At 48.0% G+C, this 26,943-nt stretch overlaps 8 protein-coding genes across 8 annotated transcripts; 6 read left to right on the forward strand and 2 right to left on the reverse strand.

Annotated features, from left to right (window-relative positions):
* Window positions 1–30: 30 nt before the first annotated feature.
* Window positions 31–3,318, reverse strand: AFUA_1G11170 (MutS family protein MSH5; the record flags this gene model as incomplete). Its single annotated transcript, XM_747389.2, is given in 18 exon segments — window positions 31–135; window positions 197–335; window positions 388–426; window positions 495–696; window positions 751–862; window positions 912–993; window positions 1,040–1,074; window positions 1,122–1,299; window positions 1,349–1,407; window positions 1,410–1,434; window positions 1,481–1,577; window positions 1,636–1,990; window positions 2,041–2,100; window positions 2,147–2,224; window positions 2,274–2,673; window positions 2,730–3,105; window positions 3,163–3,262; window positions 3,268–3,318. Coding segments are annotated over 18 exon segments (2,493 nt in total).
* A 692-nt stretch (window positions 3,319–4,010) lies between these two features.
* Window positions 4,011–6,404, reverse strand: hsp78 (chaperone ATPase HSP78; the record flags this gene model as incomplete). Its single annotated transcript, XM_747390.1, has 1 exon — window positions 4,011–6,404. The coding sequence occupies one exon, from the start codon at window positions 6,402–6,404 to the stop codon at window positions 4,011–4,013; it is 2,394 nt and encodes a 797-aa protein (XP_752483.1).
* Window positions 6,405–6,809: 405 nt separating this feature from the next.
* AFUA_1G11190 (translation elongation factor 1 subunit beta) lies at window positions 6,810–7,917 on the forward strand (the record flags this gene model as incomplete). The annotated part of the gene is made up of 5 exons (XM_747391.2): window positions 6,810–6,849; window positions 6,905–6,944; window positions 7,199–7,572; window positions 7,631–7,839; window positions 7,897–7,917. 5 exons carry the CDS (start codon window positions 6,810–6,812, stop codon window positions 7,915–7,917), a joined length of 684 nt encoding a protein of 227 aa, XP_752484.2.
* Window positions 7,918–9,210: 1,293 nt separating this feature from the next.
* AFUA_1G11200 (membrane magnesium transporter family protein) lies at window positions 9,211–9,911 on the forward strand (the record flags this gene model as incomplete). The annotated part of the gene is made up of 3 exons (XM_747392.1): window positions 9,211–9,475; window positions 9,543–9,793; window positions 9,849–9,911. 3 exons carry the CDS (start codon window positions 9,211–9,213, stop codon window positions 9,909–9,911), a joined length of 579 nt encoding a protein of 192 aa, XP_752485.1.
* Window positions 9,912–10,549: 638 nt separating this feature from the next.
* On the forward strand, window positions 10,550–11,267 carry AFUA_1G11210 (uncharacterized protein; the record flags this gene model as incomplete). Its single annotated transcript, XM_747393.2, has 1 exon — window positions 10,550–11,267. One exon carries the CDS (start codon window positions 10,550–10,552, stop codon window positions 10,760–10,762), a length of 213 nt encoding a protein of 70 aa, XP_752486.1. The 3' UTR covers window positions 10,763–11,267.
* A 2,845-nt stretch (window positions 11,268–14,112) lies between these two features.
* Window positions 14,113–17,363, forward strand: AFUA_1G11220 (putative GPI anchored protein). The gene is made up of 2 exons (XM_747394.2): window positions 14,113–15,926; window positions 15,984–17,363. Exons 1-2 carry the CDS (start codon window positions 15,861–15,863, stop codon window positions 16,365–16,367), a joined length of 450 nt encoding a protein of 149 aa, XP_752487.1. The 5' UTR covers window positions 14,113–15,860; the 3' UTR covers window positions 16,368–17,363.
* A 3,824-nt stretch (window positions 17,364–21,187) lies between these two features.
* Window positions 21,188–24,596, forward strand: hmg2 (uncharacterized protein; the record flags this gene model as incomplete). Its single annotated transcript, XM_077803916.1, has 5 exons — window positions 21,188–21,505; window positions 21,571–21,906; window positions 21,971–23,130; window positions 23,169–24,233; window positions 24,283–24,596. The coding sequence occupies 5 exons, from the start codon at window positions 21,188–21,190 to the stop codon at window positions 24,563–24,565; spliced, it is 3,162 nt and encodes a 1,053-aa protein (XP_077660086.1). The 3' UTR covers window positions 24,566–24,596.
* A 758-nt stretch (window positions 24,597–25,354) lies between these two features.
* On the forward strand, window positions 25,355–25,614 carry AFUA_1G11240 (uncharacterized protein; the record flags this gene model as incomplete). The annotated part of the gene is made up of 2 exons (XM_747396.1): window positions 25,355–25,449; window positions 25,524–25,614. 2 exons carry the CDS (start codon window positions 25,355–25,357, stop codon window positions 25,612–25,614), a joined length of 186 nt encoding a protein of 61 aa, XP_752489.1.
* Window positions 25,615–26,943: the final 1,329 nt, after the last annotated feature.

The following is a 26,943-nucleotide window of genomic DNA, read 5'->3' on the forward strand; positions in this document are numbered from 1 at the left end:
GCGCATTCACTCCAGAAGGTATACAATACGTTATTCTTCTGTTCTAGCAAAGAGGGATTCGAGCATGTCTCTCACCCCTTCAACATCGGAAGTGTTCGACAAGTCCCAGGCCAGAAAACTCCTCGCTAAGACATCCTGAATTCAGGAACAGTTACCATCAGCCTTCCACATTGCCCCAGATATGGGATAAGCCTACCGCTTCAGCCAGAGTCTCTGTCTCCTCAGCCGACAATGTGGCACAAGCCGCGATCAGATTTTCACCGCGAGCGGAGAGAGCAGCGAGATCATTTGCCCGGTTAACGATCATCTGATTTATCCCATTCATTTCTGCGCAACTGCTCGGATAAGCATCCTAAGGTAAGATAGATTATTAGGAGAGGCACATACTTCGTCCCAAAACTTTTGCTGCAACGACCTGGGCGGAAACTGTACTCAATATAAATCAGAAATCTCGGAGCCTCTGAATTAACCTGAAAGCATGCACGGGACCATACTTATAGAGATAGGTGATCTGATCTTCCACTTGACGAGCCTTCCCAGAGATGCGAACTTCCATATGTCCCAGCTGGAGTCTACGTCTTGGCTGAAGGAATCCATTTTGAAATATTTCGTGAAAGTGCGTTGCCGTGATAACCTTCGGGGCGTCCTCGAGGCTCAGCAAATGCTCGAGTATCCCGCAAGCGAGCCCGATGCCATCTGCGAGTCATTGTTAATTCCTGGCAGAGTGCTGGAGATATTGGAGAGACACACCACTTTCGTTGGTTCCCTTGCCGAATTCATCGATTAGGAGTAAGCTTCGCCCCGTCACCTGCTTCAGATCAAAGGAGATTTGCTGTAGGTCGTTCATGAATGTGCTTTGGATCTGGTGCTAGTCAGCAGGTTATCTTCGCTGTTAAGTCACGAAATCATACTTTCGATACGCTCTCTTGGGAGTTCATTTTCACCAGAATCTTGTCAGCCACTCCGATTTCTGCCTTCTCTGCTGGAACGAAGCTGCTACAATCATTTTGCTGTCACATGGTACGATTATAGCACATACCTTCCGACTTGTGCCAGATATACGTTCAGAGCAACCTGTCTCTCAGACGAAGTCACAGATACATGTACTCGGGGATCCATACCTGTTTCATGTAGACGCTTTTTCCGGAGTAATTGGGGCCGGTAAGAATGAGCATACTTGGACCATGGGGGTTTTCCAGCACCTCCTGTGGGACTCGAATTTCAGTCTCCAAGCTGCCTCCTACTAAGAAGGTATCATTTGGTACGTATGATGGGACTGTCAACTCCTGAAGTATGTGCCTCGGATATGTCAACGAATTAGAAACATATGGTAACAGGACGATCTCACCTGCCACCTTTGATCCTGATCATATTCTCCTCCACCATTCTGGGCCGAACCATATTATATTCGCTGCTTGAGCCATAGCAAGGAGACTGAAAGCATGAGTTCAGACCATCAATATGCGTGTCAAAGCATTACCCGTCAATATGGCCACACATATCTGACGCCTGCACGAGCGCATCCTTATGTTGCAGAACCTTCTGTGCAAGATCATAGATGATCTCAATTTCTTTTTCTAGAGAAGCATCCAAGTTAGGTCATGGTCACAGCAAAAGAGATTCTCTGTGGAATACCGCAAATCAGCCCATATATATCACCCAAGCTTTGGTCCATCTCCCTCATCCTGAAGTCCTTAAAGTATGCTCGATTCTCAGTAACAAAAATAAGCTCCCAGTCATCAGCAGTGCCGCTGTAAGCTGCCTCACCCATGTCGTTTAGTGGGACTGCAATATTGAACCCCAGCTGGGGGAAGTATATCACGTTCACGTCAATATCGAGGCTTTCGGGGATCGTCGCTGCTATCTCTGTCGCAACTTCTTTCAAGAGATCGTTCAAACCGTCATAGGTGTCCTTCATCCGGTCAAGTTCTCGGTCTAAACCTGGCTTCACGACTGTTCTACCTTGGTCTTCTGAACGATCAATGTCGACCTGCGGAGAAGAATTAGTTCGGGCGTCACCAAATTCCGAGAGGGCTATACAGTTTCCTGAATCATCCTTCCTACTCGATACAATTGAGATGCTTCAAATACATGGAGAGCCTGAACATTATCAGTATATTTGCAGCATTTCCGTGGACGGTTGTACCTGAGTACGCAAGTTCAGATTATCTGCACCGAATGTCTCCTTCAACGCGTCATGAATATCAATGCCATAAAAGGCAAACTGAGCGACATTAGCCAGTAGCGCACAGATTGCACGTACGAAGACGCACAGCAAGTAGTGTAGCCCAAACAGTTGTCTTGAAACCGGTGATCTTAGCACTTCCCGTACTGATGCCCTTTCGGAGGTTGATCATGACGGGCCGAAGGTTTTTGATATGCTTCAGACCCTTCACAATTTTATTCAGAGCATCATAGTTATCCGGTCTCAGATAGACACTGATAAAATCATGCCGCTCGCAGATAACGTTTATCTCGACACTTGGGCGAAGGAAAATCTGTCTAAGCCGGTTTCTCCCCTGTGGAGTATGTGCGAAGCGCTGAAACAAGCCATATACGGATAGGCCTTCTTTCGAGGCTGGTGACTTTCTTCCGGGGCCTTGATTGAGCATACTGAGATGTGACTCGGACTCTGTGATATGCAGGGAAAGTAAGGTGCTTCTGTTGATGAACCTACAACACTGTCAGAATACATCTCGCAACCAGGGACTTGAGTTTCCAGATCTCACATGGTGCCCTTGAGGCTGAACATCTCCACAGAGCGGACTTGATATGCTCCAGTGAACCCAAGCGTAGTGATAGAGTCGGTAGTTCTGCGCCTCTGGAGGTATGCGAGGACAGCACCGGCACAGCCAATGGTAACGGTATTCTCCATATCAATGGAGCTTGCCATGTGCAGAAGTCTTCCCTCCTGAAGTGTAAAACCCAAGCTCTCCGCACCCAGTTGCTCCGGGTCAATCAGTCCATTATGAGGAACAAAGAACTTAATCCGTTGTTCGTGAGCTGACGGAACCTCTAGAGCCGCCAATTTAGCTATAGCATTGGAATGGCCGAATTCTTGTGACGGGCGTATATCGAGTTGATAAGGCAGGTAACGATGAATGCCTACAGAGCTACCAATTAGCTATATGTAAACGCAAGCTTTATCATAAACTAGCATACCATCTTGTCCGGAGCTTTGTGCCGTATTCAAGTAATCAACGCGAGTTGAGGTAAGGAGCACAGTGGGGTTCGTCTGTTCAATCACTAGCCTGTTGTCAGTGCTTTTTCTTCAAGGCCAAATGGGGTATGATGACCAACAGCTATCAATTGCTTCATTACTTGAAGATCGTATGTCTCCTAAGAGGTAGAGTCTCTCTTCCTGAGCTGAGTAGTAAGAGCAACCGACGGTGCCTGATTCTCGAATATCGATTGCGACAATGACCTGCTCAAGGTCGTCGTCAGAGCACCTCTCCAATGTGCTATTATGGGCTCTGTGATTTGTCTCATCGATTGAATGAAGCGGTCCTAATGCAGAAGTTCTTCGCGAATTGGAGCTGAGGTTGTCTGAATCATTTAGTCTCTGGAGAAAGGCCACGGATTCGTCCGTACTGGTGTTTCTCGAATTGCAAGAATGTGGTGTAATGTATGACTGATACGCCGTACGCCTTCTTTTTGTTTCAAACGACATGCTGGATTGAGATTCTTCAAGGTAGCAGATGCTGATAATAATGTTGATCCAGGAAGCATTGACTTGCCTCCGTTGTTGGTTAGTCTTAAGCCTCAGGCTTCCAGGGTCCATATGGTCCTGATTGTTACAGTTCCGAACCACGAGACAATTCATCTGTTCATGCAATTTTTTCTTCTTCAAGTTACTTTCTAATATACAAAAGAGGAGATGTTATTGTACATATCCAAAAAGAGATAAACTCCATCAAAGCCAAGGGCGCCGGATCTTGAGCCAGCCAAGAAAAATGCATACTGATGCACCAGCACCGACAAACAAATATACTCCCTCACATTAAAAAAAATCATGCCTTTTCCTCCTTCGCACCATCTGCTGTGACTTCAAGCGCGGTCTTGTCCTCGTTGAACGAGATGACGGCAGTTTGTCCCGAGGTCAATTCACCACGGATGATCTTATCAGCGAGCCGATTACCAATCTCCTTGGCGATCAAACGATTAAGAGGCCGAGCACCATACTTGGGATCATAGCCCTTCTCGCAAAGCCAATCTTTGATCTCGTTGTCGACTTGCAGGACAATGCGGCGGTCATCAAGCCTTGCCTGGAGTTCCTTGATTCGGATATCAACGATATCCCGCAACGCCTCTCGTGAGAGTCTCCTAAAGATGATGAACTCATCGATACGATTGAGGAACTCTGGAGGATAGGCACTCTGCACGACTTCCATAACCGCCTGTTTGATGTCAGGGGAGAGCTCGGCATTGCCGTAATCCTTGAAGGAATGCAATGGGTTCGCGCCAACGAGGATGTCGGCACCGAGGTTCGAAGTCAAGACTATGAGGGTATTCCTGAAATCAACTTTGTGACCTTGGGAGTCCGTTAGGAAGCCTTCGTCTAGAACCTGCAGTAGCAACGCGGATATGTCACGATGAGCCTTTTCAAACTCGTCGAACAACAGGACTGCGTATGGTTTCCGTCTCACAGCCTCTGTGAGCTGTCCGGCATCATCGTAACCGACGTATCCGGCAGGCGACCCAATAAGGCGACTGATTGTGTGTTTCTCCTGGAATTCGCTCATATCGAATCTTAAGACGGCAGTCTCAGTTGAGAACAAAAATTCGGCCATCCTCTTGCAGAGTTCTGTCTTTCCTACACCGGTAGGACCCAAGAACATGAACGATGCTAGCGGACGATTCTGACCACTCAGACCCGCTCTCTGCATCCGCACAGCGTTGGCGACGGCAGTGAGAGCTTCGTCCTGTCCACGAACCGACTGCCTAAGCGTATCCTCCATGTGAATTAGTTTCTCCACCTCTCCAGCCATGAGCTTGTTGACAGGGATGCCGGTTGTCCGAGACACGACGTTTGCGATGTCGTCCGGAGTCACAGAGTCGTGAATCAATGTCGTACCTCCCGCGGCCGCCTCCTCGCCTTCTTTGGGCAGTTTCGCCTCAAGGCTTGGAATTGTCGAATATCTCAATTCTCCAGCTTTCGCAAAATTTCCCTCCCTCTGAGCTCGGTCGAGCTCAAACCGAGCACGTTCAAGTTCTTCCTTAGTGCGCTTGAGGGACTCAATCTCTGCCTTCTCCTTTTCCCAAACCTCTGTTAGTTTCGCAGATTCCTCTTGTTTGGCCTTCAGGTCCTCCTGCAGCTTTTCGCGTCGCTCACGACTACTGATGTCGGTCTCCTTGCGCAAAGATTCAAGCTCGATCTGGATCGTAGTGATCTGACGATCTAATTCTCTGATCACGTCGGGCTTTGATTCTTGCTGTAGTCTCAGAGCTGATGCTGCCTCGTCAACGAGATCAATCGCCTTATCGGGAAGGAACCGGTCAGTGATGTAGCGGTTGCTGTATGTGGCTGCGGCGACTAGGGCTGCGTCGGTAATCCGCACACCGTGGTGTACTTCGTATTTGTTCTTGATACCACGCAAGATGGAAATTGTAGCTGCGACTGACGGCTCGCCGACTTGGATGGGCTGGAATCGTCGAGCCAGAGCGACATCTTTCTCGATCAATCTGTACTCGTTAAGAGTGGTGGCACCACAGCACTGCAGTTCACCTCTGGACAGTGCTGGCTTGAGAAGGTTACTAGCATCAATGCTGCCCTCAGCCTTGCCTAGCCCAAGCAAAGTGTGAAGTTCATCGATGAAGAGAATAACGCCACCTTGCGCGTCCTCAACTTCCTTGAGAACAGACTTCAGACGTTCTTCAAAGTCACCCCGAAACTTTGCACCAGCAATGAGCGAGCCAAGGTCAAGGGCAATGACACGCTTGTCCTTGATGCTTTCTGGAACATCCCCCTGCACGATTCGCTGAGCCAATCCTTCCAGAATCGCAGTTTTGCCGGTACCAGCCGCTCCGATGAGGACGGGATTGTTCTTCGTTCTCCTCGATAATACTTGGATAGTGCGGTGGATTTCCGAGTCCCTTCCAATGACTGGATCGAGTTTCCCTTTCTTGGCCTTCTCTGTGAGATCAACACCAAATTGTTCCAATGCGGACTTTTCTGGCTCGCCACCCAGATTCATTCGATGTGTACCACCCGGGGGATGCGGTCGTCCGTTAGCATAGTGGCGAACTGTAGATATCGACTGCAGGGCGGCAGTGAGAGAAGCCCTAGGGAGAAGGGACTGTGTTTGTGGGAGACAACGTAATGTCTGGGATGGACGGACTACACGGTTCGGTGATAGAGCGGGCGTTCGAAGAAGCCGGGCTCGAGCGAGCTGCCTCGATGCCATGGCGGTTTCGTTTATTAGGACGAGCAGCTGAATTCAATTCTCGATCGTAGGTTTCAATAAAGTATAAGATAAAAATGGAAGGCAAGTGTTATATACCCGAGTCCTCAGCGGTCCCAAGGTGATCCAAGCATCCTGATGCTTCTCGAACGCTCCACCTTTGGGAGCGCTGTGAGTGGCTGAAGCTCTCTATCAGAACCGACCAAGCTCCGTCACCTCCCAGATCACGTGTAGGGCCCATCGAGGGGCTTTTTTTCGCACCTAACCCGCTTTTGCCCAGGACCCTCCCTTGGGAGAAAAAAAACTTCTTCTACTGGACACCTCGCCCCTCTCCTATTTATTGCTTCTTCTTTCCCCTCTTCTTTTCTAACCACACACATATTTTTCAATTCTTCATATCATATCACAATGGGTTTCACCGACTTCGTCTCTGAGGCTGGCCTCACCCGTATGTCTTCTTTTTATTCTTTTGCCTCTGGTCAGTAGCTAATGGTGCCCCTCAGTTGCCAACAACTACCTGGCTAGCAGGAGCTACGTCGTTGGGTAAGACTCACATCTTTCGGGCTGTCTCGATAAAATGTATCCCAAGCACAAGCTTCACCTCGATTGCATGATGAAAACAAATTGGTCCGTGTTTAGGAGGCGGCTTAAGACCCCGCCGGATGACTACACAACAATTGCGAGAAATCGCGTTTCTGATTACGAGGAAGAATCTGCGTGCTATTCTTGAGACTCACACAACTTGTGCTCAAAGAAGCAATATCTAAAGATTCGAGTTGACTAACCTGTCAAAATAGCGATGCTCCTTCCCAGGCCGATGTTGTGACCTTCAAGGCCTTCTCTGGCGCCCCTGACGCTGAGAAGTACCCTCACGTTGCTCGCTGGTACAAGCATATTGCTTCTTTCGAGCCTGAGTTCGCCAGCCTCCCTGGTGATGCCTCCAAGGCCTACACTGCCTATGGCCCTGAGAGCACCGAGCTGCCCACCAACCCCAAGGACAAGCCTGCTGAGGACGACGACGACATGGACCTCTTCGGCAGTGACGAGGAAGAGGAGGACCCTGAGGTTGTTGCCCAGCGTGAGGCTCGCCTTGCTGAGTACAAGAAGAAAAAGGAGGGCAAGGCTAAGCCTGCTGCCAAGTCCATTGTGACTCTCGAGGTTAAGCCTTGGGGTATGTTTGACCGTTCATAGTCCCCATTTCTGACGTGAAACTAATTGCGCTCGTTTAGATGATGAGACCAACCTCGATGAGCTCCTCGAGAATGTCAAGGCCATTGAGATCGATGGTCTTGTCTGGGGTGCCTACAAGTGGGTTCCTGTTGGTTTCGGTATCAAGAAGCTTCAGATCAACCTTGTCGTTGAGGACGAGAAGGTTTCTCTGGACGAGCTTCAGCAGCGTATTGAGGAGGATGAGGACCACGTCCAGTCCACCGATATCGTAAGTTTCAACCCCGAATTTGACGGCGACACCATAGATGCTGACATCCCCTCCCAGGCCGCTATGCAGAAGCTGTAAATGAAATGCCCGTTATGAAGACCAACGGTGTGATGATGGAATTTTTATGCGACTTGTAGTGTCATGAAATAACTAGAAGTCGACTGGAGTAGTCGCCAGTCGTTTTGATGAAAATCAAACTCAATGCACAGAATACCCACATTCATCCGTCTCCTGTTGTAGCACAGAACCTGCTAGTAAAGATGAATATAGGGGCATACCTATTGGACCTAAACGTTCTTATTCCACTTTAAATCAGGATACAGTCATGGGGTTTTCAATCCAAAGCTTCAGATGCGCCATACCAACCGCCTTTCATATACCTAGGTACTATAGTCTCAAGCTGCTGATTGACAAAGTAATATTTTGCACCTGGCTTTGCATCTCAATATGAAAACACTCACCAAACCGTGAAATTGCCAGCTCTCCTTTTAACGCCGCTGTACAACCATGGAATCATTGGCATCATCTTCATACGCCAAAATGAACTGTGCTGCTGCAACGAGAAACAGACGTTTCACCCGTAAACAATTACATTTTTGCAGTCCTCCGAAGTTGAATTCTTTTGGGCAGCGCAAACAGCAACCGTTCCTGCTTCATCTCATTAGCAAGGCCTGGGCTGGTCGTTGTTTTTGGCTGCGTTGAGCCATTCTGCTTTGGGATGTGTTAAATCAGAAAAATATAGAAGATACCAGCTTCCGATGTTGGGCTTTCAAAAGGTATCTCTTGCCCATCTGTATCTTCCCTAACTTGTTCAAGGACAGCTCCCTCAATAAATTCAGTAGTCGTTTTTGGGCGGCCTGATCGTTTGCCACCTTCCACATTTCCGGCAGAATACGGAAATCAACTGCTGGAATGTGTCCTCGCTCCCTACCTGTTTTAACCCGATATTGAATGGGTTGACGTGATAGACCAAGGGTTGCCTCGACCACCTTGACGTCAACACCAGTGCTTGGACGCGTATAGTAATCGGACTAAGGCATCTTAGGTGTATGTTCCATTTTAGGCGGTCTCAACAAAGGAGGCAGGCTGGCAAGCAGATATGGTGAATTGCACGAGAGAGTTGCATCGAACGCGAATCTGATGGGGGAAATCAGAAGGGGCTCTAGATTGCTTTTGCTTAGGAATAATGATCGATCGAGCCACTACAGGTCATGAGGCACTGTTTTGAAGACCAGGCGTTTATAGGTATGTCCCCCTAATAATTCTGCTGGTACTATCTACTATGTGAGCTATGGATGTCTTGCCAAGCTTAGGTATGGAGCAATCTGAGTACCAGCGGCCAAAGACTAGAGCCACACCAAAGTGCGTATCATGATCATCCGGTCACCCGTACAAGCTAGTGTCGATAACATCGTACCTCAGTGGGTAGGAACCACCTTACATGGGAGCTGTCTACTCCTAGTCTACACAGGCAAATATCTTCATTTCATCTTTCACACGCACTTGTTGATTGCATTGATTGAACGCCGACCCATCTACAGATCCGACCTGCTTGTGAGAAACTCGCCAATCTGGCCACCATGGGCTTTATATCGCGAATACTTACACTCTTTGGGCTCGTTCTGCTCGCGCATGCGTATGTCATATCTTTCGCACCACCAACTACTCCAGAAGGCTAACTCCCTGAATCTAAATCTGCAGAGGCTACTCCGCCCACGAACACACAGTCCTGTACAGCAATGTGCGTCTTTCCTCGGCCTCCACCGCACTTCCCCACGATATTGTCATCGAGGCCTTGGTCTCCCTCGTCATCGTCTCCGCGGGCCTCGTGCTAGGCGCAGAGAAACTCAAGCCGATTAGCTGGAGCGAATGGGCTGGGGAGATTGAGAGGGAAGGCGGCGCCAGGAATCCTTATCTGCGGCTGGAAGAGCGATACAGTTTCTGGGATATTAGGGTGAGCTGACTTTCCCTTTTGGAGTCAAGTTTGACCTGGGCTGATTCAGGACTAGGCGAAGAGGAAGGAATTCGCCGAATGGGTTCGGGGGAATGATGCCTTGGAGGAGGCAAAATGAGGAGAATCAATATCTTGGGATGAGGGTATGTGATGGTACATTGATAGATCGCCTCGATTATAATGGATGACGGCATCTACGTCAGCATCATGAACGTTTTCTGCGCTATCCCTAGTATATCCGAACGCACTCCATGATCAGGTTCGATAAGTTCCGGCGTATGCTCACAAGCGTTTTTCCGAGAACTGGTCACACACTACGGCTTTGATGATAGTTTAGGATGCTATGAAGACCATCTCAACGATGAGATGAAATGAGGTACAGACCGTTACATGAACGTATACTTCATGGCTTGCCAGGGTCTATGCAGTAGGCGAACTCTTCGCTTATGGGGCCATCAATGATAGCCGACGCACCACTAATCTAGCTGGCAAGTCGGAGAAGTGGACCGTGAGAGTCAGTCATGAGTCAGATCTAGACAACCTATGCTCCGCGCAGCCATGCGCTAGTGGCAAGCCGCCTGCAAAGGGGACTTGATTCAATATCATCATTGCGAGGACTGGCTTAAGGGTCATAAACGGAACATTTCGTCGAGTTCTCCTATGATTATGGTGTTTTCGTACAGAATGTATCATAGGCAGGCACTGTCTCATCAGTATCGGCTGATCCATGGAGGCAGAGCGTCATTCATGTGTAGAATGTTGGAGAGCAATGCTATGTCTAATCATGAGCAGGAAGGGACATCATATCCTTCTTCTTGGCACCCAGAGATGCGCATTGTGGTGGCTGCGGATCAATATCACACGTTGGCTTGCATCCGCCAAGTTGACGACAGCCTAGCTACCATGTGGAGAATCTTGGGCGGATGGTTTGCATACGCTCCATACATTGGTTCGTCTGTTTTTGGGTGAGCACGGATTGATGTTCTGGCGTCTGATCCGTTCGAGTGGAAGCCTGGAGATCGATACCGGGATGGTCTATGTCGATGCTTGCGAACATTCATGGTGCAAATTGCCGCATCTAGGTAAAGAAGACGGACACAGGAACAACTGAGCGTTCATCTTTCTGGCTACCCAGAGTTTCTGGACTTATAATTCGTCCAGCACCAAGGGAAATGATTTCTGGAGCTCGTGGAGGCTAGTGGTATGTTTATCTGTCAACTCTCCGCTGTAACAGATAATGCGTGCTGCACTGCTACGCCTGCATCTTAGCCTTTATCCCTGTGCAGGATGTGGAGAGAGTCTTAGCATCCAGTAGTATCAATCATCCCAAGACGCATTGGCCACGATTCAGACGTGACTAATCCTCAATGACAGAGGGTATGGAATTGATGATATGGATCTATTAGCCCTTCCAGGTTATCAGTTGATTGTGGCGGAATCATGGAGTGATACACTGAATAACATACCTCGCGTGTTTTTCTAGACTGGTTATTCTGTGTGATTATACCTAAGTTCTCAGAGTCCATGTAGTTGTCATCTTTGCCCGGACGTTCCAATTATGCCTTTCTCTCAGTTTCCTCCTCATTCTCCAAGTATTAGGGATCATTTCTTGGAACATGCCCTATTCGAAGGCTTTAAGAGCACTGATTGTTCCATGAATAGTGGAGCACCATGCCATTGCTTTGGCCCTTAACGTGCTTGTTGAATCGAATATCACCCAGATATACCTTACTATACTGGCGCCCTTGTCAGACGCCTGTTACCTTGCCCTGATATTAATAATATTAGGTGTATGCTTGTGCCGCTGGCGACCATCTCTAGGAGTGATTACCGTATTTCTGCTCTTGACAGCGGATTCTGTCTCTGAGTTCGAAACGGATAGAAAAGTCCAAGAATGGAGAGGGAGTCATTGTAAATGTTGCTTGTTTAAGTTTGTGGCTTACTCTTGAACCTGGGAATTTGCACAAGTCGAGCCACTTCATGCATCACGCGTGGAGGTTTTGGGATCGCTGTATTCAAAAGGGACACCCTATTCAACCCGAAAATCCCAGTTAGAAATCTGACCTCCAGAATTGCCCGAATCTCCTTTTCAGATCTGGATCTCACGACCCCGTCGGTCATCGTTGTGTATGAAATACTAGTGAATGTAGGCGTGGATCTGGCGTGGCTGACCACACACTCAGATCAAGAGGCTCCCAGCACAGAGATCGGCTCTTGTAAACAAACAAGATTGATATTTACTGTCACCTCATCGGCTGGTATCTGGTACAATTCGGATCTTTTTTGACGCGAGAAGGAGATCTATGAATTGCCGGCCTGCGGCCAATTTGTCCCAGAAATCCAAAGAGCTGGGTCTGGCTATTGACGATCAGGTGGTGGTGTGTTTTCCTGGCGAGATCACGATGAACTTTTGCTTGTACAACAAGATGGATAGAGATATCTAGGAGCAAATTTGGTCAGTGTCGTTCCATTTATCCCAAGGAGTTGGATGAACGCCTGTTATACACTGTCTTAATTTTGAAAGTTCTGGAAATCCAGGACAAGTTTTGCCCCGCACACTGAATAGAAGGCCACTGATCAGAACAACGGAAATCATAGGAACAGCCAGGTCCCCATTCTTAGGTCTATGGCCATTAATAGTCTCTGTACAGTCTAATTGCATTGATGAAGGGTTGAAGAGCAGCTTTTCACGCCACATGAGCAGAATCCCTAGGCATAAGCCCGGGGGATTTCGTAGACTGGAGGAGGGCGGTAAGCATGATCAGGTAAAGCAGTGAGTAGGGGAAGAAGCAGTCTCAGATAGCTAGGTAGATAGCTAGGTAGATGCGTCTATTATGTTAGGCAGTAAGAGTCATAAGTTTGATGTGTATTCACTACTCTCTGGTGGCCGATCTCAAGTGAATGCATTTTATTCATAGGGATAACATTATTTCTGCTCAGTCTGTGAAGGTCCTACTCAATTATTAATAGCTAACAAGCCTCCATATTATTATCATAGTTCAGCTAACAAACAGTCAGAGGAAAGACTTGCTTCGACATAATCTCCCTATATCTATATATAGATAACAAGGTAATGAATGAGAGACAGATCACGTCTCTTTCTACATGCTTGCACTCGACTGTTCTATTCCATGGTTAGCTCAGTGGGTCAGGATACCATAAGTGGAAGTAGTAGTATTTGCATGAGACTCACAAGTAACACTCAACTACCCTCTTGACTACGTCTTCGTTGGAACTAGGTCGTGCAGAGGCCATCCAAGACTAAGTCGCGGGTTCTTTCAACAGCCTTGGGATGAAAGAACCCCCTGGCACATGGATGTTCCAATGTCTGCCAGATAGACCACGGCAGTTGACCTATTTTGCTTCCAAGTGCACGCTTAGACTAGAGAACCCAAACGGCAGTGTTTATAGCGGTGCTGGGATGATTTCGGTTCAAGATGCTGGGTAAGGGAGCTACTGAATCTGCCATGGTGTAAAGATCCGCGTTACTGGAGATTTAAACCACCTTTAAATAGGGGCCTTGGCGAACTGACAACGAAGGTCTGGGACTTTGGATAGCATGTGCCACAAGATTCGACAATCCTAATAGCGGTCGAGTACATGAGCCCACAATGACGGAGGAGAACTGGCCATTGGTGCTGAGCAAGAAATTGTCCGCGCACATGACCCAGCCGAACCAGAGTAGTTCATCTATAGCAGATGATGCAGAATGAAAGTTAGCCTCGCGTATGACCATCAAATAGAATTGAGAAGCAGGAATGCATCAACAATTCAACATATTTGGAACCACGCGGGGCGCACATGGGATAGGCAAAGTCCACAATTTAGAGACCTGGTTCCAGGCCATCGAAATCAATGGAAACATGGCCAATGGAGTGGCAAGAGTGGACTCTAGACCTTGCACACCAAGAAAGGGATAAAGGGAAATTTCCCGTTGTCACCATTGCAGACAAAGTCTGAAACCTACTGTCCGACAAGAATGTTCCAGATTAGGCGATTTGGCAGAATTTAGCCTCGCAGCTGGAAATTATAACTTTGAAGAATCTTGTGATATAATGTCTTTGATTTGAGGCACATAGATTTCAAGTACCACAAAATACCTGAGAAGTTGCAATTGTTATGATCAAGTAAGTATTTGGCTATCCATATGGAGTGCCTCTCTAATTTCAATTGTTTATGGTGGAGTAGCAGAAATCTACCCCAGAAATAGATGTTGGGCCTAGACTAGTCTTACCCACAAACGTACAGCAGACGGCTAGTCTTACTGTCATACCACTCTGCGACAGTTATAAAAGGACTGTAAAGGAAATACCTCCTGACTTGACCGAAGATTTCTTCCATTGACTTGAGACTCATAATTCAGTTTGAAGGGTCAAAATCATAAATGAACAAGGGCTGTGATTGTACCTAGTAGTAGAAAAGCCCAGAAGTAGCTCCATTCTTTTACTTCCCTTGCATCAGCCAATTATTGGTCACTGTGGTTTAGTTGTCCAAGGGGATGTCCAGGTCAACAACAATTGTTATTTGATTGAAGCTACTCTTGGATGAGCTGATCTATAGAAGACAAGAACACCTTGGGTTGTCATCTCAGATGACAACAATCAAAGGACAGAGACGCTAGTTGCTTTTTTGTGTAGAGTATTCACTCAGTATAGTCACTGATTTATTTAAAAATAAATTCTGATTCGATATTATGACTGCACTCGCGGACACCGACTCCACTTGGGCAAAGCGTTGCCAAGCTGATGGAGGCATACGTACTCTGGACACGCATACCCGCACATACACATGAAAGATCAATTCCTTTTCGTGTGAGATAAAAGGGTTATCCGCACTGTTGCTCAGAGCAATCAGTAGACTGTACTCTGTCTAAGCATCTGATGCCATTTGCATAGCATCTGACATCAATGTCAACGGGTGACTAGACCGCGTATGTCATACGTGGACTATGGTCACGAGCCTCACAGCGAACTTACGAACGTTTTCAGGTGCGCAAGTTAACTTAGATAATAGTACGGTTAGTCAGCTCATGTCGCACAGCTGGGAATCTCACCATTGCAGAGTTCAGTCGGCTGATTGTGGCTTCGGTTGAGCGAGTATGCACAGTATGCGGCGAAGAGCATTTTGTGTTACTATTCTTTTCAGTTTTCAGTCCCTCGGCTGCGGACAACTGCATCAACAAATAACAATTTCATGATATGAGAAACTAGGGATTGTGCCTGATTTTAGCCGAGTATACTGCAGAGACAGGACTCGGTGCGAGGTAGGGCTTGTCTTGATGGTGCTGTGGATCAAATAATAATAAGATCCAAACACGAATCATCTCTGGAGGTGAAGAATTAATTAGATGACGATGTGATTAATATTCGAGCAAGGGACAAGCCAACAAACACAATGAGGAAATGATAACCACGATGAAATGAATAATAATCAGAGTCAGACAGTCCGAGTTGACAAAGACCTGTCTCATTCAGGGATCTGCAGCGTTGCAGTCTCATTGGATGATGGGCGCCAGCAGTGCCAAAGATAGCAGCAGCATACGCAATCTTTTACAGCCACTCCGCCTTTTTTCATCCCGTCAAAGTCTTGACCACAGGGATTCACCTCTTATTTGGAGCTACGTATGTCGCAATGCAGGGCTTAGTCTAGGCTCTCCAACTTAGGAAGTGTCTCTCCTTCCCGCGCCCTACGGGCCTACTGACTGGTCGAGAAGATGCCAGAAGCGGATCGAGATGCGGTGGCCCTCCTAGTCTGGTGGGTCCTATCCATCCTGCGGCCATTAATATTACTATGAGTCTGTGAATCCCAGACAGGGCTGATGGCCGATGGCGACTGGCTGTGGCTGATTGTTTCTATTGTTGTGATCCCTCCTGCATGGGCTTGCCTGGCAGCCTGGTCTGATGTGTCTATTTAAATGACCCTGCGCACCGGAGGTATCTGGGTCTGGTTGTTTACCTGAAATTCAAGTTCCCATCATCCACGCTCGTTACCCATACACAAACGTACCAGCTACAATCTTCGATCAAGTACACTCGCTTCGGGTCATCTATCAAACAACCACTCCAAGATGCGTTCTTCCGTCGTCCTCCTTGCCCTCTCGGCCCTTGCCGCCGCTCAGTCTTCTAGCCCTGTGGTACGTGACGATCGCTTCCATTTGAACTGCGCTTCAGACCATACTAACATCCTACAGGAAGCTCAGACTACAGGTGTCACTGTCATCGGTCCTGAGGTTAGCGCTACCGAGGTTAGCGGTACTGCTGCTACCACTACTTCCATCAGCTCCACCACCTCTCAGCCTGTGATCCCAACTGCTCCTACCGTCATTGGATCCAGCGGCGTTCCCTCTTCCTTCTCCACCGTTCCTTCTAGCAGCGGCGTCAAGAGCTCTACCAAGACTGCCTCGACCGCAACTGCCACCGAGACCACATCCGAGTCCACCTCTACCACCAGGTCCAGCGCCTCCTCTACCCGGTCCAGCACCAGCAGCACGACCTCCAACGCTGCCATGCCCATGGCGACCGGCTCTCTTGGCCTGTCCGTCATGGCTGGTGCTGCACTGGCTGCCTTCCTGTAAACAGATCTACCGCTGGTCTGCTGCTTTTGTTGAATACCCTCTCATTTCGCGCGTGTCCGATCCTAGTGGCCAGTCGTTAAATAGAGCAATGCACCTTTCATGAAACACAAATGGGCTAATTTTCTTTACGTGGTTAAGTCGATGGAATTGTCATCATGGATTGCTTTTACCGCTTGTCGAAATGCATCAGGCGGCGTATATAAGATTATCTTCTAGTTGAATTAATACTAATATCTGATCTTGATTTATCAGCCGCAAACTAACATGCCTCGATAGAGAAACACGTAGAATATGATATAAACCGCATAGAGATTGTTGTTGTCATTGCCGAATCATAAACCGACCCGACCTTAGTGCAGTAGACAACTGCTAGACCAGGAAACATATACAGTACTAAGTATTTATGTCTTATCATCATAATAACCCAAATTCCTGCCACTGGAACTCAATCTATTCGTTGAGCGGGTTAATCAATAGTGAAGTTCTACCATGAGGTTAGGACGTTCTTTTATCAATATACAGGACTTCCATCGAGTATTATCAGTGTCCAAGTCGCAGTCAACGTGCTGTTTGAAGAATCTCCAATTCCCTCTCCCATCCCAGACCATATTTCTCCGACTCCCACCGTCAAGTCTGGAGCCGACATCTCTTTTCTCGTTTGTTCCCATGCATCGCCGTCCAAGATACTCTTGGAAAACTGGTATAGTCACTTTATGGTTTCGCTTTGCTGACCCCCTCTTACACTGGACCCATAACACTGGACCCATATCCTGTCCTTGAGCTACAGGTTCCAGGACACTCAGGCCCAGTAGCAACTGTCGCGTCCATGTCCCAGAGGTGGACGATTGAGAGATTTGCCATACGAACGACCCTATTAGATAGCATGGGAGTGGTTTGAACTCTGTTTCATTGTTGTCCTCTGGATCAATGACAAGGCCTTGTTGGTTCGTGCTATTGTAGGGACTTTAACCTGTCCAATGGATAGTCGGGTCCTCCCTTCGTTGCACCGCACCCCGTTTGTCTAGGTGCTAGTAAGCTATCCCTTCAGCGAATTGCAGGGGAAGCTGTACGTATGTGGTATTCCATGCAAATGATGTAATAGAGCTTTGTTTCCTGTGAATATGAATCGTATGCCCTTGAGGAGGTTTATTAAGATGAATTCTCACCCCTCGAACTGAAGCCAGGAGGCTGAATCTTATACCTATTGACTGGGTTATGTCCTGCGCCATGTGTTAAATGCCTGGACTTCGGAAAGTATTGTGTATGGGGTAGATCGCATGTGTCCTGCATAAATGCTTTCATGATTTTCCAGTCAGTTTTATGGTTTGGGTTTCCTGCACCGTCTGCGTTATATCTCAGGGAGTAAGGTAGGTTCCGGTTCTGCATGACAAGCACAACCCTGTTGATTTAGGGGCTGGGTCTATAAAGGGTTGCCGGATATTGATACGGGGTATACTCTGCCCCGATCTTCACAACCTTGCCCCTGTCAAACAAGGGCTGTTTCACATCGAATACACTGACTCCTTGGCCTCCGAATGTCGTTTTACTACCCGATTATTGTTCTTCAAGTGGTTTGCATAGAAGGTAAGAAATTGTCAGTTTGCTTTAATTGTACAGCAGCCGAAAGCGTGGCTCGGACGTGAAGCATCTGCAGGCAGAGCAGAAGAAAACAAAACACGACTGCCTTTTGTCTGGCTCCTGTCAACTCCTTCTGCATGGCATTATTTCCGTTATTTCTTGCCCAAAACTCTGCAGTGGGAATGGCACGCAAAGCTCGCTGATAGTGGTACTGGTGTAACAGATCTTTCTCTCTGGTTCTGCTACAATCTGGTCCAGTTATTATGGTGTATAGCCGTTGTTGTTCCGAGTTCCCTCTATGAGGGACGTATGGGAGCATAACCCACCCCCATTCAGAGGATGATGTTGACCATAGGAACTCAGGAAATCTGTACATTTTCCTCCTTAGAGAGCATCGGCCAAGAAATGCAGGAAAAGCACGCCTTGAGGACAAGGACAAAAATCCAAAACTTGGTAAATTCCTCAGGTAGAGGAATAGGTCGATGTGCTAGTACAAAAGTATGAGTGATAGCTATAATCTCAGGGAATGGTAAAATGAAAGGAAGATGGGAGGGGATGATTCAGGATTGAGTAAACTAGGATGAGTCGTGCTGTCGCACTCAAAGAGCCAAGTATTCGAATGATAGGATCTAGATATTTTCCTAGAATATCAGTCCTCTAATGTGGTGAGGTCGAGGGTGTTCGTGGCCGTCTTACTGAGCTTGGAAAACCGGATCTAAGGCGCCGTAGAGCATTGCTTGACTCAGTTGTAAATCTGCATCCTTGTATAACTGGGGGCTTGAGCCAGTGGCGCTTGTAAATCGTGCGCGGATCTACTTCAGGGGTACTTAGAGATGCCCTCATCGCCAATGATCTCGTCATGTCTCGGCCACTAGGCGATGACAGACTACAAAATACGGATCTGGCTGCGGGAGATTGTCGCACTTTCACCGATTGAGACCTGACGGCGAAATCAAAGGTGAGCTCCTCAAAGTGACAGGAAAATCCTTTGAGAGTCTTTAAGGCGTAAGCACTCTGCTCCTCCTATTCTGAAAGCCAGATCTTCACCGTCCCGGGGTCCGTCCCACTGTGGTTTGTATTTGACGTTGGGAGATGTGTCACCATTTCTCGTTGTGCAAGATCATCTACCAATCGAAAGGATAGTCGAAGTCTTTCCTAAAATGTCTCGACTAGCGACTGTAAAAGGGACGTGCAGAGAGCACCACAATAAAAAGTACTCAGCAAAGATGAGGTATAGCTCTGTTCTTCGTCTGCTGCGTCCATTTGGGCTGGTCCGTGTGTCGTCCGGCCTAATTTTAACTCGTGCACCGAAGTTGGGGAGCCATTTATTGCTTTGTCCGTGTGCTTGACTTTGTTAATAACCGGGTTGAAAGCCTGTACGTCGGACAGCTTTGTATGTGTGGCAGCTGTCCCGAAAAAGTCATGTTTGGTATGGCTGCTTGAAAGGTTGCCCATATTGCTAGGGAAGATTGATTGGAAACAAGAATGTGGCGTGCAAAGATGACTGTGCTTTTTATCCAGGCCCAAAAAATGATGCTTTTGCTATGGAACAACAACTCTGTTGATGGTGTGACCTTTCTCTTGCTGGTTCCAGGCGAACTCTCTGACTTGAACGCACGGGTGTCACAACAAGCGCCTTGTTGATCTCTGTGGGACTTGTCATGACCATCTAGACAGACCAGGAACTATTTTCTGACAACTAAGAATCCGATGAAACTTGACATAATTCTGATATTATGACATGGAGATACTGACTGCTGAAATTGTCATTGTCGCAGGCATCAGACCAAATGCATCCGCTTGTACATATTGCCCAACTGGCCGCAACGCCTGGGATCTGAGAGCAGGGAAAGCAGGCAGCGAGGATTTTCAGATGAAGAGCCCTGTCCTTATAATCCAGAGCGATTACACAACTCTAAAGGGGGTCGACGACCAGTGTACGCGTTTGTAGGATGAGAGTGCTTGACTGACCTTGTGCATTAGTTTCTTCTCTTTCAAATGGCCAGATTTTACCATAAAGTTTGATTATATTGGAGAATCGGTGAATGTGAGGGCACATCCGACGTGGGTAGGCTCTACAGTGAATGTCAGAAAGAGTATGGATGTGGCTCTGTCAATGAATGCACAGAGTGAAATAAGCAAATGTTCAGTTTGTATCCTCAACTACCTAGCATCCTCTGCCACATTACATTTGACTCTGCAGGACTTTTCAGATCAATATACCACATTGTAAGGTTCATAGAGAAAGTAACAATACCAAAGAATGAAGCAGAATTGATCTTGATCAAAAGAGCCCTCAATTCCACCTGGGGATATAACCATGAATCAAAACAGTTGTGTATCTCAACCCATTGTCTGCCGTTGTACATAAGAAAGTTCCATAGCCTGTGCAAGCTACCGAGTGCTGCAGTATCCTTAGATAAGGTACTATGAGCTCGATCGGTACGATCTGAGGACTCTCTTTTACCATGTATAAGAGCATTGACTGACTCTCTATATCGGCAGAGATGTCCTAAGCTCTCTTGGTGAGTCATTCGCCCCTTGTCAGACAACTTGGCTCTACAAACTCCATACCAGGTACCAAGTACGCTTATGCAGGCCAAATGGAAATGGTTACTGTTCAATGGGGAAACCTCAAATCTTACACTGAACTCCAATTCTACATACGCGTGGGTTACAGAGGTTATTGTTCAGCAATCATCAGTACTGGCGCCAGAAAGGTCCATCATGTTAACAATGGTGTCAGTGTCCGGAATATAGATAATGTTGTTGCCTTTGGGGTAGTGCATGCCTGATAGGACCTAAGGTTGCTTAAGCCTCCTTCCCCCATCTAACGGCTCTCCACTCTCTACTGTATTGGTACTGGCGGGCGAAGGATAGTTCGCCATTAAAGGCTAGAGCCACAGAGATATACCGAACATACTCCACATATCTGAATTACTTCTTTGTTTGGCAGGTAGAATAATAGAAGTCTCGGAAGAACAATGGACGGGTCGTGTTTTGGGGTTAGCCGGGGTCGCCAGTGCCGTTAAAGAGCTATGGGATGAGTGCTTCCCTATTTTTCTCTCTCACCGCAACCGGAGAAGACAACCGGTAAGTCACAGAGACTCTCTATCACTTGCTCAGCGCTGAAAAGATATCCTAATCGAGTCGACCGCAGTGCTGATTACGGATTCTCAATAGTCCCACCCGTAACATCCTCATCGCTGAACTTGGTTTCCCAGACCATGAGTACACCGGCCATGGCTCCTACAAATACAAAAGACTCTGACACTCCTGGCTGGCTACACCGACATGGCACGAGTGTGCTAGGCTCAGTGGCTAGACAGGCGTGTAAGCAACCGATCTACACCTTGGTCATCACTGCTCTACTAGCCACCATGACATACACGAGTTTGCTGGAAGGGAGTTTATACAATGCCAATCTTACACGGCTTTCGAATAGTCACCTCAACCAGCTTGATGTTACAGACTTTCTTCAGGGGAGCCGTAGCCTTCGCCTTGGAAAGGCCACCGCCTGGCAATGGGAGACTGACGATGAGTCGATGAGCGACCAAGAGGTGAGACCTTCATTCTTCTTGGACCCAGTAAGCAATCTACTGACTTCGTCTTTCTGGCGAGCTAGGTTGCATCGCATTTGGCTTTGATCACGCTCGTGTTTCCCACATCCGAAAACAACCCAGGAATTTCTGCCGTCCAGGAGAGTATTATTTCCGACTTGGCCGCTGCACAACTCGTCTCTCGAACACCTAGTGTCTTATCTTCTACCTTCAGGGAAACTTCAATCACTCTTTCTGTGCCTTATAATAACTTAGAGGAAGTTCTGCGCAAAACTCAGAACTTTCCGCAGCCGGAGGCTGAGCACTCGTGGACTTTGAAAAACGCTGGAAAATGCAATTCTGGTCCGAAGCTCAGGCTCTGGCTGATAGACGTCTTGGCTTCTTTTGTCGGTTTGATCAAGGTATGCATGCTTCACATCCGCCTAGAACGGAACATGTCTGTTTGTAGGCCGCTAACAAAGTCAGCATGCGCAAATTATCGATATCATCATCATGTTGTTGGCATACTTGGCGATGCACCTCACTTTCCTATCACTCTTTATGTCAATGCGCCAGCTCGGGTCCCGTTTCTGGTTGGCCTATTCAGTGCTCCTCTCTGGTTTCTTCTCCTTGTTCTTCGGACTAAAGGTCACTACTAGCAGTGGTGTATCTACCTCCATGATCACTCTTTCTGAATGCCTGCCAATATTGGTAATCATTGTGGGATTTGAGAAACCCATCCGTTTAACGAGAGCCGTCCTGCGTGCTGCGACCGAATCCTACCTTCCTGCAAAACCAATGGCCCGTCGGTCCACACCCGAAGCCATTGAGGTGGCCATCATGCGCGAGGGATGGCGTATCGTGCGTGACTACGCTATTGAAATTGCTATCCTGGCGGCAGGCGCAACTTCAAGGGTACAAGGGGCTCTCCCTCAGTTTTGCTTTCTTGCGGCCTGGATCCTCCTCTTTGACAGCTTGCTCCTATTTACCTTCTACATCAGTGTGCTCTGTGTGAAACTGGAAATCACGCGCATCAGGAAGCATGTCGAGCCGCGTAGGGCTCTGGAAGACGATGACATAAGCACTGGTAACCAGGATTTTGACTCCCGTGTCTTTGGCTGCAAGGTCAAGGCGGCAAATATATCTCGGTTCAAATTTCTTATGGTTGGCGGCTTCGTGCTTTTCAATGTGCTTCAGCTTTCGTCCCTAACTTACGGCAATGTCAGGGTTTCTGACTGGATGCCGTACCTGTCGAACCTTTCCAACACTCTGATGCCTGCCCCAATCAACCCATACCGAGTCGCACGCAATGGTTTGGACGATATATACGTGGCTTCCCGTGCAAATAACATTGAAACGCGCGTTACAGTGTTGCCGCCGATCAAATACGTCCTGCAGTCTCAGAGTAGGCATTGTCGGGATAACTTTGCTGGCCCGCTCTGCGATACATTACGCGGTCGTACTCTTGGGTGCGTGCTGGCATGGCTAGAGGATCCAGTCATCAGCAAATGGGTGATTGCTGCGCTCTTCCTAAGCCTTGTACTGAACAGTTATCTAATGAAGGCAGCTCGCTGGAATCTACGCCAGAGCGAGGTAATTCCAGACAGCTCTGCAACCGTGAGCCAGACAAAGGACTCTTCCAATAAGTATGAAAAGACCATGTCAGGACCTAGCGAGCTGATAGACTCGCAGAAAAGCGAACAGTAGATGCAATGCTACAAGAAGGACGAGTATCGCTATTGGAAGATGAGGAGATAGTCAATCTATGCCTCCGCGGCAAAATTTCTGCTCATGCCCTGGAGAAGACGATGGAACGCCATCCGACGATGAGCCGCTTGGAAGCCTTTACCAGAGCTGTCAAGATCCGGCGCACAGTTGTGTCGCGTACACCGTCAACGATTGATGTTTCAAGTAGCCTAGAGTATTCCAAAGCTCCCTTTGAGAACTATGACTATACCTTAGTCCATGGGGCCTGCTGTGAGAATATCATTGGGTATCTGCCATTACCAGTAGGTGCGGCTGGACCCCTGGTAATAGATGGTCGGAACTATTTTATTCCAATGGCAACTACTGAGGGAGTACTAGTTGCCAGCGCGAGTCGGGGCTGCAAAGCAATTAATGCTGGGGGCGGTGCTGTGACCGTCATCAATGCCGACGGCATGACCCGAGGGCCATGTCTTGCATTCTCATCCGTATCTCGCGCAGCAGAAGCCAAACAATGGATTGATTCAGACGAAGGAAAGAAGATACTGGCCACGGCGTTCAACTCCACCAGTCGATTTGCCCGCCTGCAGGGCTTGAAATCAGCGCAAGCTGGCACGTACCTCTATGTCCGATTCAAATCGACAACTGGGGACGCAATGGGGATGAACATGATTTCGAAAGGAGTTGAAAAAGCCCTTGAAGTCATGAAGGGGCATGGATTTTCAGACATGTCAACTATTTCAGTGACAGGCAACTACTGCGTCGACAAGAAACCAGCCGCGATCAACTGGATTGATGGACGGGGCAAATCAGTAGTCGCTGAGGCTTTGATCCCAGCTGATGCGGTGCGCTCCGTGCTCAAGACAGACGTGGATGCACTTGTTGAACTCAACACTGCTAAGAACTTGGTCGGCAGCGCCATGGCTGGCTCTATTGGCGGCTTCAATGTCCATGCATCCAATCTGGTGGCGGCAGTCCTTCTAGCTACGGGCCAAGATCCAGCGCAGAATGTCGAAAGCAGCAGCTGCATTACCATTATGAAGAAGTAAGAGACCATTGTACTCGATCCTGGCCTGGGCTGATCATTTACCTAGTGTCAACAATAACCTGCACATCTCGGTATCAATGCCATGCATTGAAGTTGGAACAATCGGCGGCGGAACCATCCTTGAACCGCAAGCCGCCATGCTTGATCTGCTGGGTGTTCGAGGTGCACATGCCACCAATCCTGGAGATAATGCCCGCCAGCTCGCCCGCATTGTCGCTGCCGCCGTGCTGGCAGGCGAATTAAGCACGTGTGCTGCTTTGGCGGCGGGCCATTTAGTCAGTGCTCATATGGCACATAATCGCAGTAAAGTGGCGGCGAAGACTGGATGAGTACCCGTAACCCCATACACATGAGTCTTCGCTGCCGTCGTCGAGATTGTAGCTTGCGGGTTCGTCCATGACCTTGTCCTCTGGGACGCCCAATCCAAACACTTCCGATCTCCATTTTATCTCTTTGTATTTGCTCGCGAGTTCTGCCATCAACTGGCTTCTTTCGCTCGTGCTATCTTCCGAACATGTCTTTCCACTTGCAGAGATCAAGGATGTTGAATTGTCCCACTAACTGCATATCCCCACTAGTTATTATCCGGGATGGATATTATAGGAACAGTATATACCAACTATTTGTCAGACTGCCTCACCCCCCTCCCAACTCCATGACTTGGATTGGTAACTGCTAAGGCTACCGTACTTATTTTTTTTTTAGAGACAGCTAGCCTGGAACTTGTCTGCTCATTCAAAAGCATGGCATCATCAAAATTACTCGCACTCAAAGCTCCCTCCGGCGCTCGACACAAAAGACGTCGACGCAGACCCCGTGCCCCTGCACGTCAAACAGCACAGCCAAAGCTTGCCCGGCGGCGACTTCACAATCTCCACCTATCCCACGGATGACTCTCCGCTCGGAACGAAGCTCTTCTCCGTGAAAGGCGATTTCGGCTGGTTGAGTAGCAAACGGCATCTCAGCGATATCTCGGGCCTCCCGCTGTTTGACGCTGCAGCGCAAAAAAAGCCGGCGTGACGTTATTCGTAACCCTTCCCGGCAACGAGCGTGGTTCTGAGCCTATCGCGACCATCGCCAAGTTGAAGACACATGTCTACTACAAAGGAAACCTAGTGATGATCGCTAAGCTTGCGAATGTGGTCTCGGTCTATGTGCCTGGCAAGTGTCCTGCCTGGACGGTAGAGGTTGCAGAGGGGATGGTCTATCTCTGGTAAGGCCTTCTTTTTCTGTTCGATGTGAGTGATGTTGAGAGGTGTGTGACTGTTGTCTAGGCCTCTCTTACAGGCCTCTTGGCTACGTTGTTCCACTACAGCAGCTTGTCGGCATCTCGTTCGGACTCCAGCCCCAAAGACGAGGAAGATATCAAGAACAGTAGCACGAAATAATGACCTGGTAATAAACCATGGTATCTCAAGTCAGCAAACCAGGATGAATGTTAGTTCTGAAGACACATTGCCCATGACATGTCTTTATGTGCCCTTGCCTTGTTCTGCTACGACGTTGTCTAGTCTCTGGTTTGCTAGTTTTTCGAGGCCATATCAATGATAATCCTAATCCACCCAACCAATGTCAACAAACCATATCCAATTGGCCAATTGTTTAACGTGCTGTAAATGGAAAGACTGACTTGATTTCTAAACTGAGACATGTGGCTTGACAGCAGCGCCTCAGCCGGGTAGGGTAGCATAGCCCGTACTCCGTAGTGGGGACTGTGGGTATAACCAACTGGCGGTCTGTGGCCCGCGGATAGGCTTGCAGCACCCAGTCACCCAATGTTAGTGGAAACATTCCCAACTTGGCACAATTACTCAGTACATCCTTTTAGAATGAGGGAATCTGGAAAATAAGGGCGGGCCCCCATGCTGTGTTGACCCTACTGCTACCATCCCGACTAGCTATCGATGATTGTCTGGACACCTTTGGCTGAGCGGAATGTGTACAACTACTATTATAGCACATAGCTGCTAGTCCTAGGCAAGGCACCTTCTGGGAATAGAATCATAGATTGCGTGAATAGGATCAGTGTTTGATATAATGGGATGCGACCATCATCAGAGAGGATTGTTGACTTTTTCCACGTATGACAGATCCATCTGTGGTAGTAGCATCATTTTCAGGCAGTACACACTCTACCGGTACTTCTATCATCTAACGAGGAAAACTAGAAGGTAGAAACTCAAAAATAAAGGCCAAATTCAAGTAAATCTGTACACTTGTTGGCGGTAGCTTAGAAGAAAACATAAACTGCTCAGGACGTATGACTGTATATACCCTAACAACGAGAATAGTACCTCTAGCCTCAGCTCAAAGAAGATTATGCGTAATATCCATTAGCTTCTGGTTATCAGCAGCGCTCAAGTTAACATAGTCAAGGCAAGTGGATACGCGGGATGGGAGTTCCTTGTTCAGTAACTAGAGTGGCCAGGACCATGCACTCCAGCACTACATTATCAGTACAAAGAGCTGCTGGCTATCAGTCTTTCTCTCTCTGCAATCATATTCTATAGGACGGACGCTTATGGTTGACCGATGTCTAGCGGACAGTCACGGTCCGGCCGATGGACGGTCAGGACGTCGAGTATCGGCTGCACATCCTCAACATCGAAGCACTCGAGTATCCCTCGAGTGCCAAATGTGCTCTAACCTCTTGTTCTTTCTTTCAACCACGACTTATGTGATCACAGAATCCGCATACCCCCTCATG

Source organism: Aspergillus fumigatus, chromosome 1 (genome assembly GCF_000002655.1).
Source record: "Aspergillus fumigatus Af293 chromosome 1, whole genome shotgun sequence".
Lineage (NCBI taxonomy): Eukaryota > Fungi > Ascomycota > Eurotiomycetes > Eurotiales > Aspergillaceae > Aspergillus > Aspergillus fumigatus.

What these genes read in the sequence shown, in the direction of transcription:
- AFUA_1G11220 (XM_747394.2), top strand. Translation starts at nt 15,861, where the DNA reads ATGCGTTCTTCCGTCGTCCTCCTTGCCCTCTCGGCCCTTGCCGCCGCT. An exon ending in CTCAGTCTTCTAGCCCTGTG is followed by an intron (nt 15,927 to 15,983) that starts GTACGTGACGAT and finishes AACATCCTACAG; the next exon opens with GAAGCTCAGACTACAGGTGT.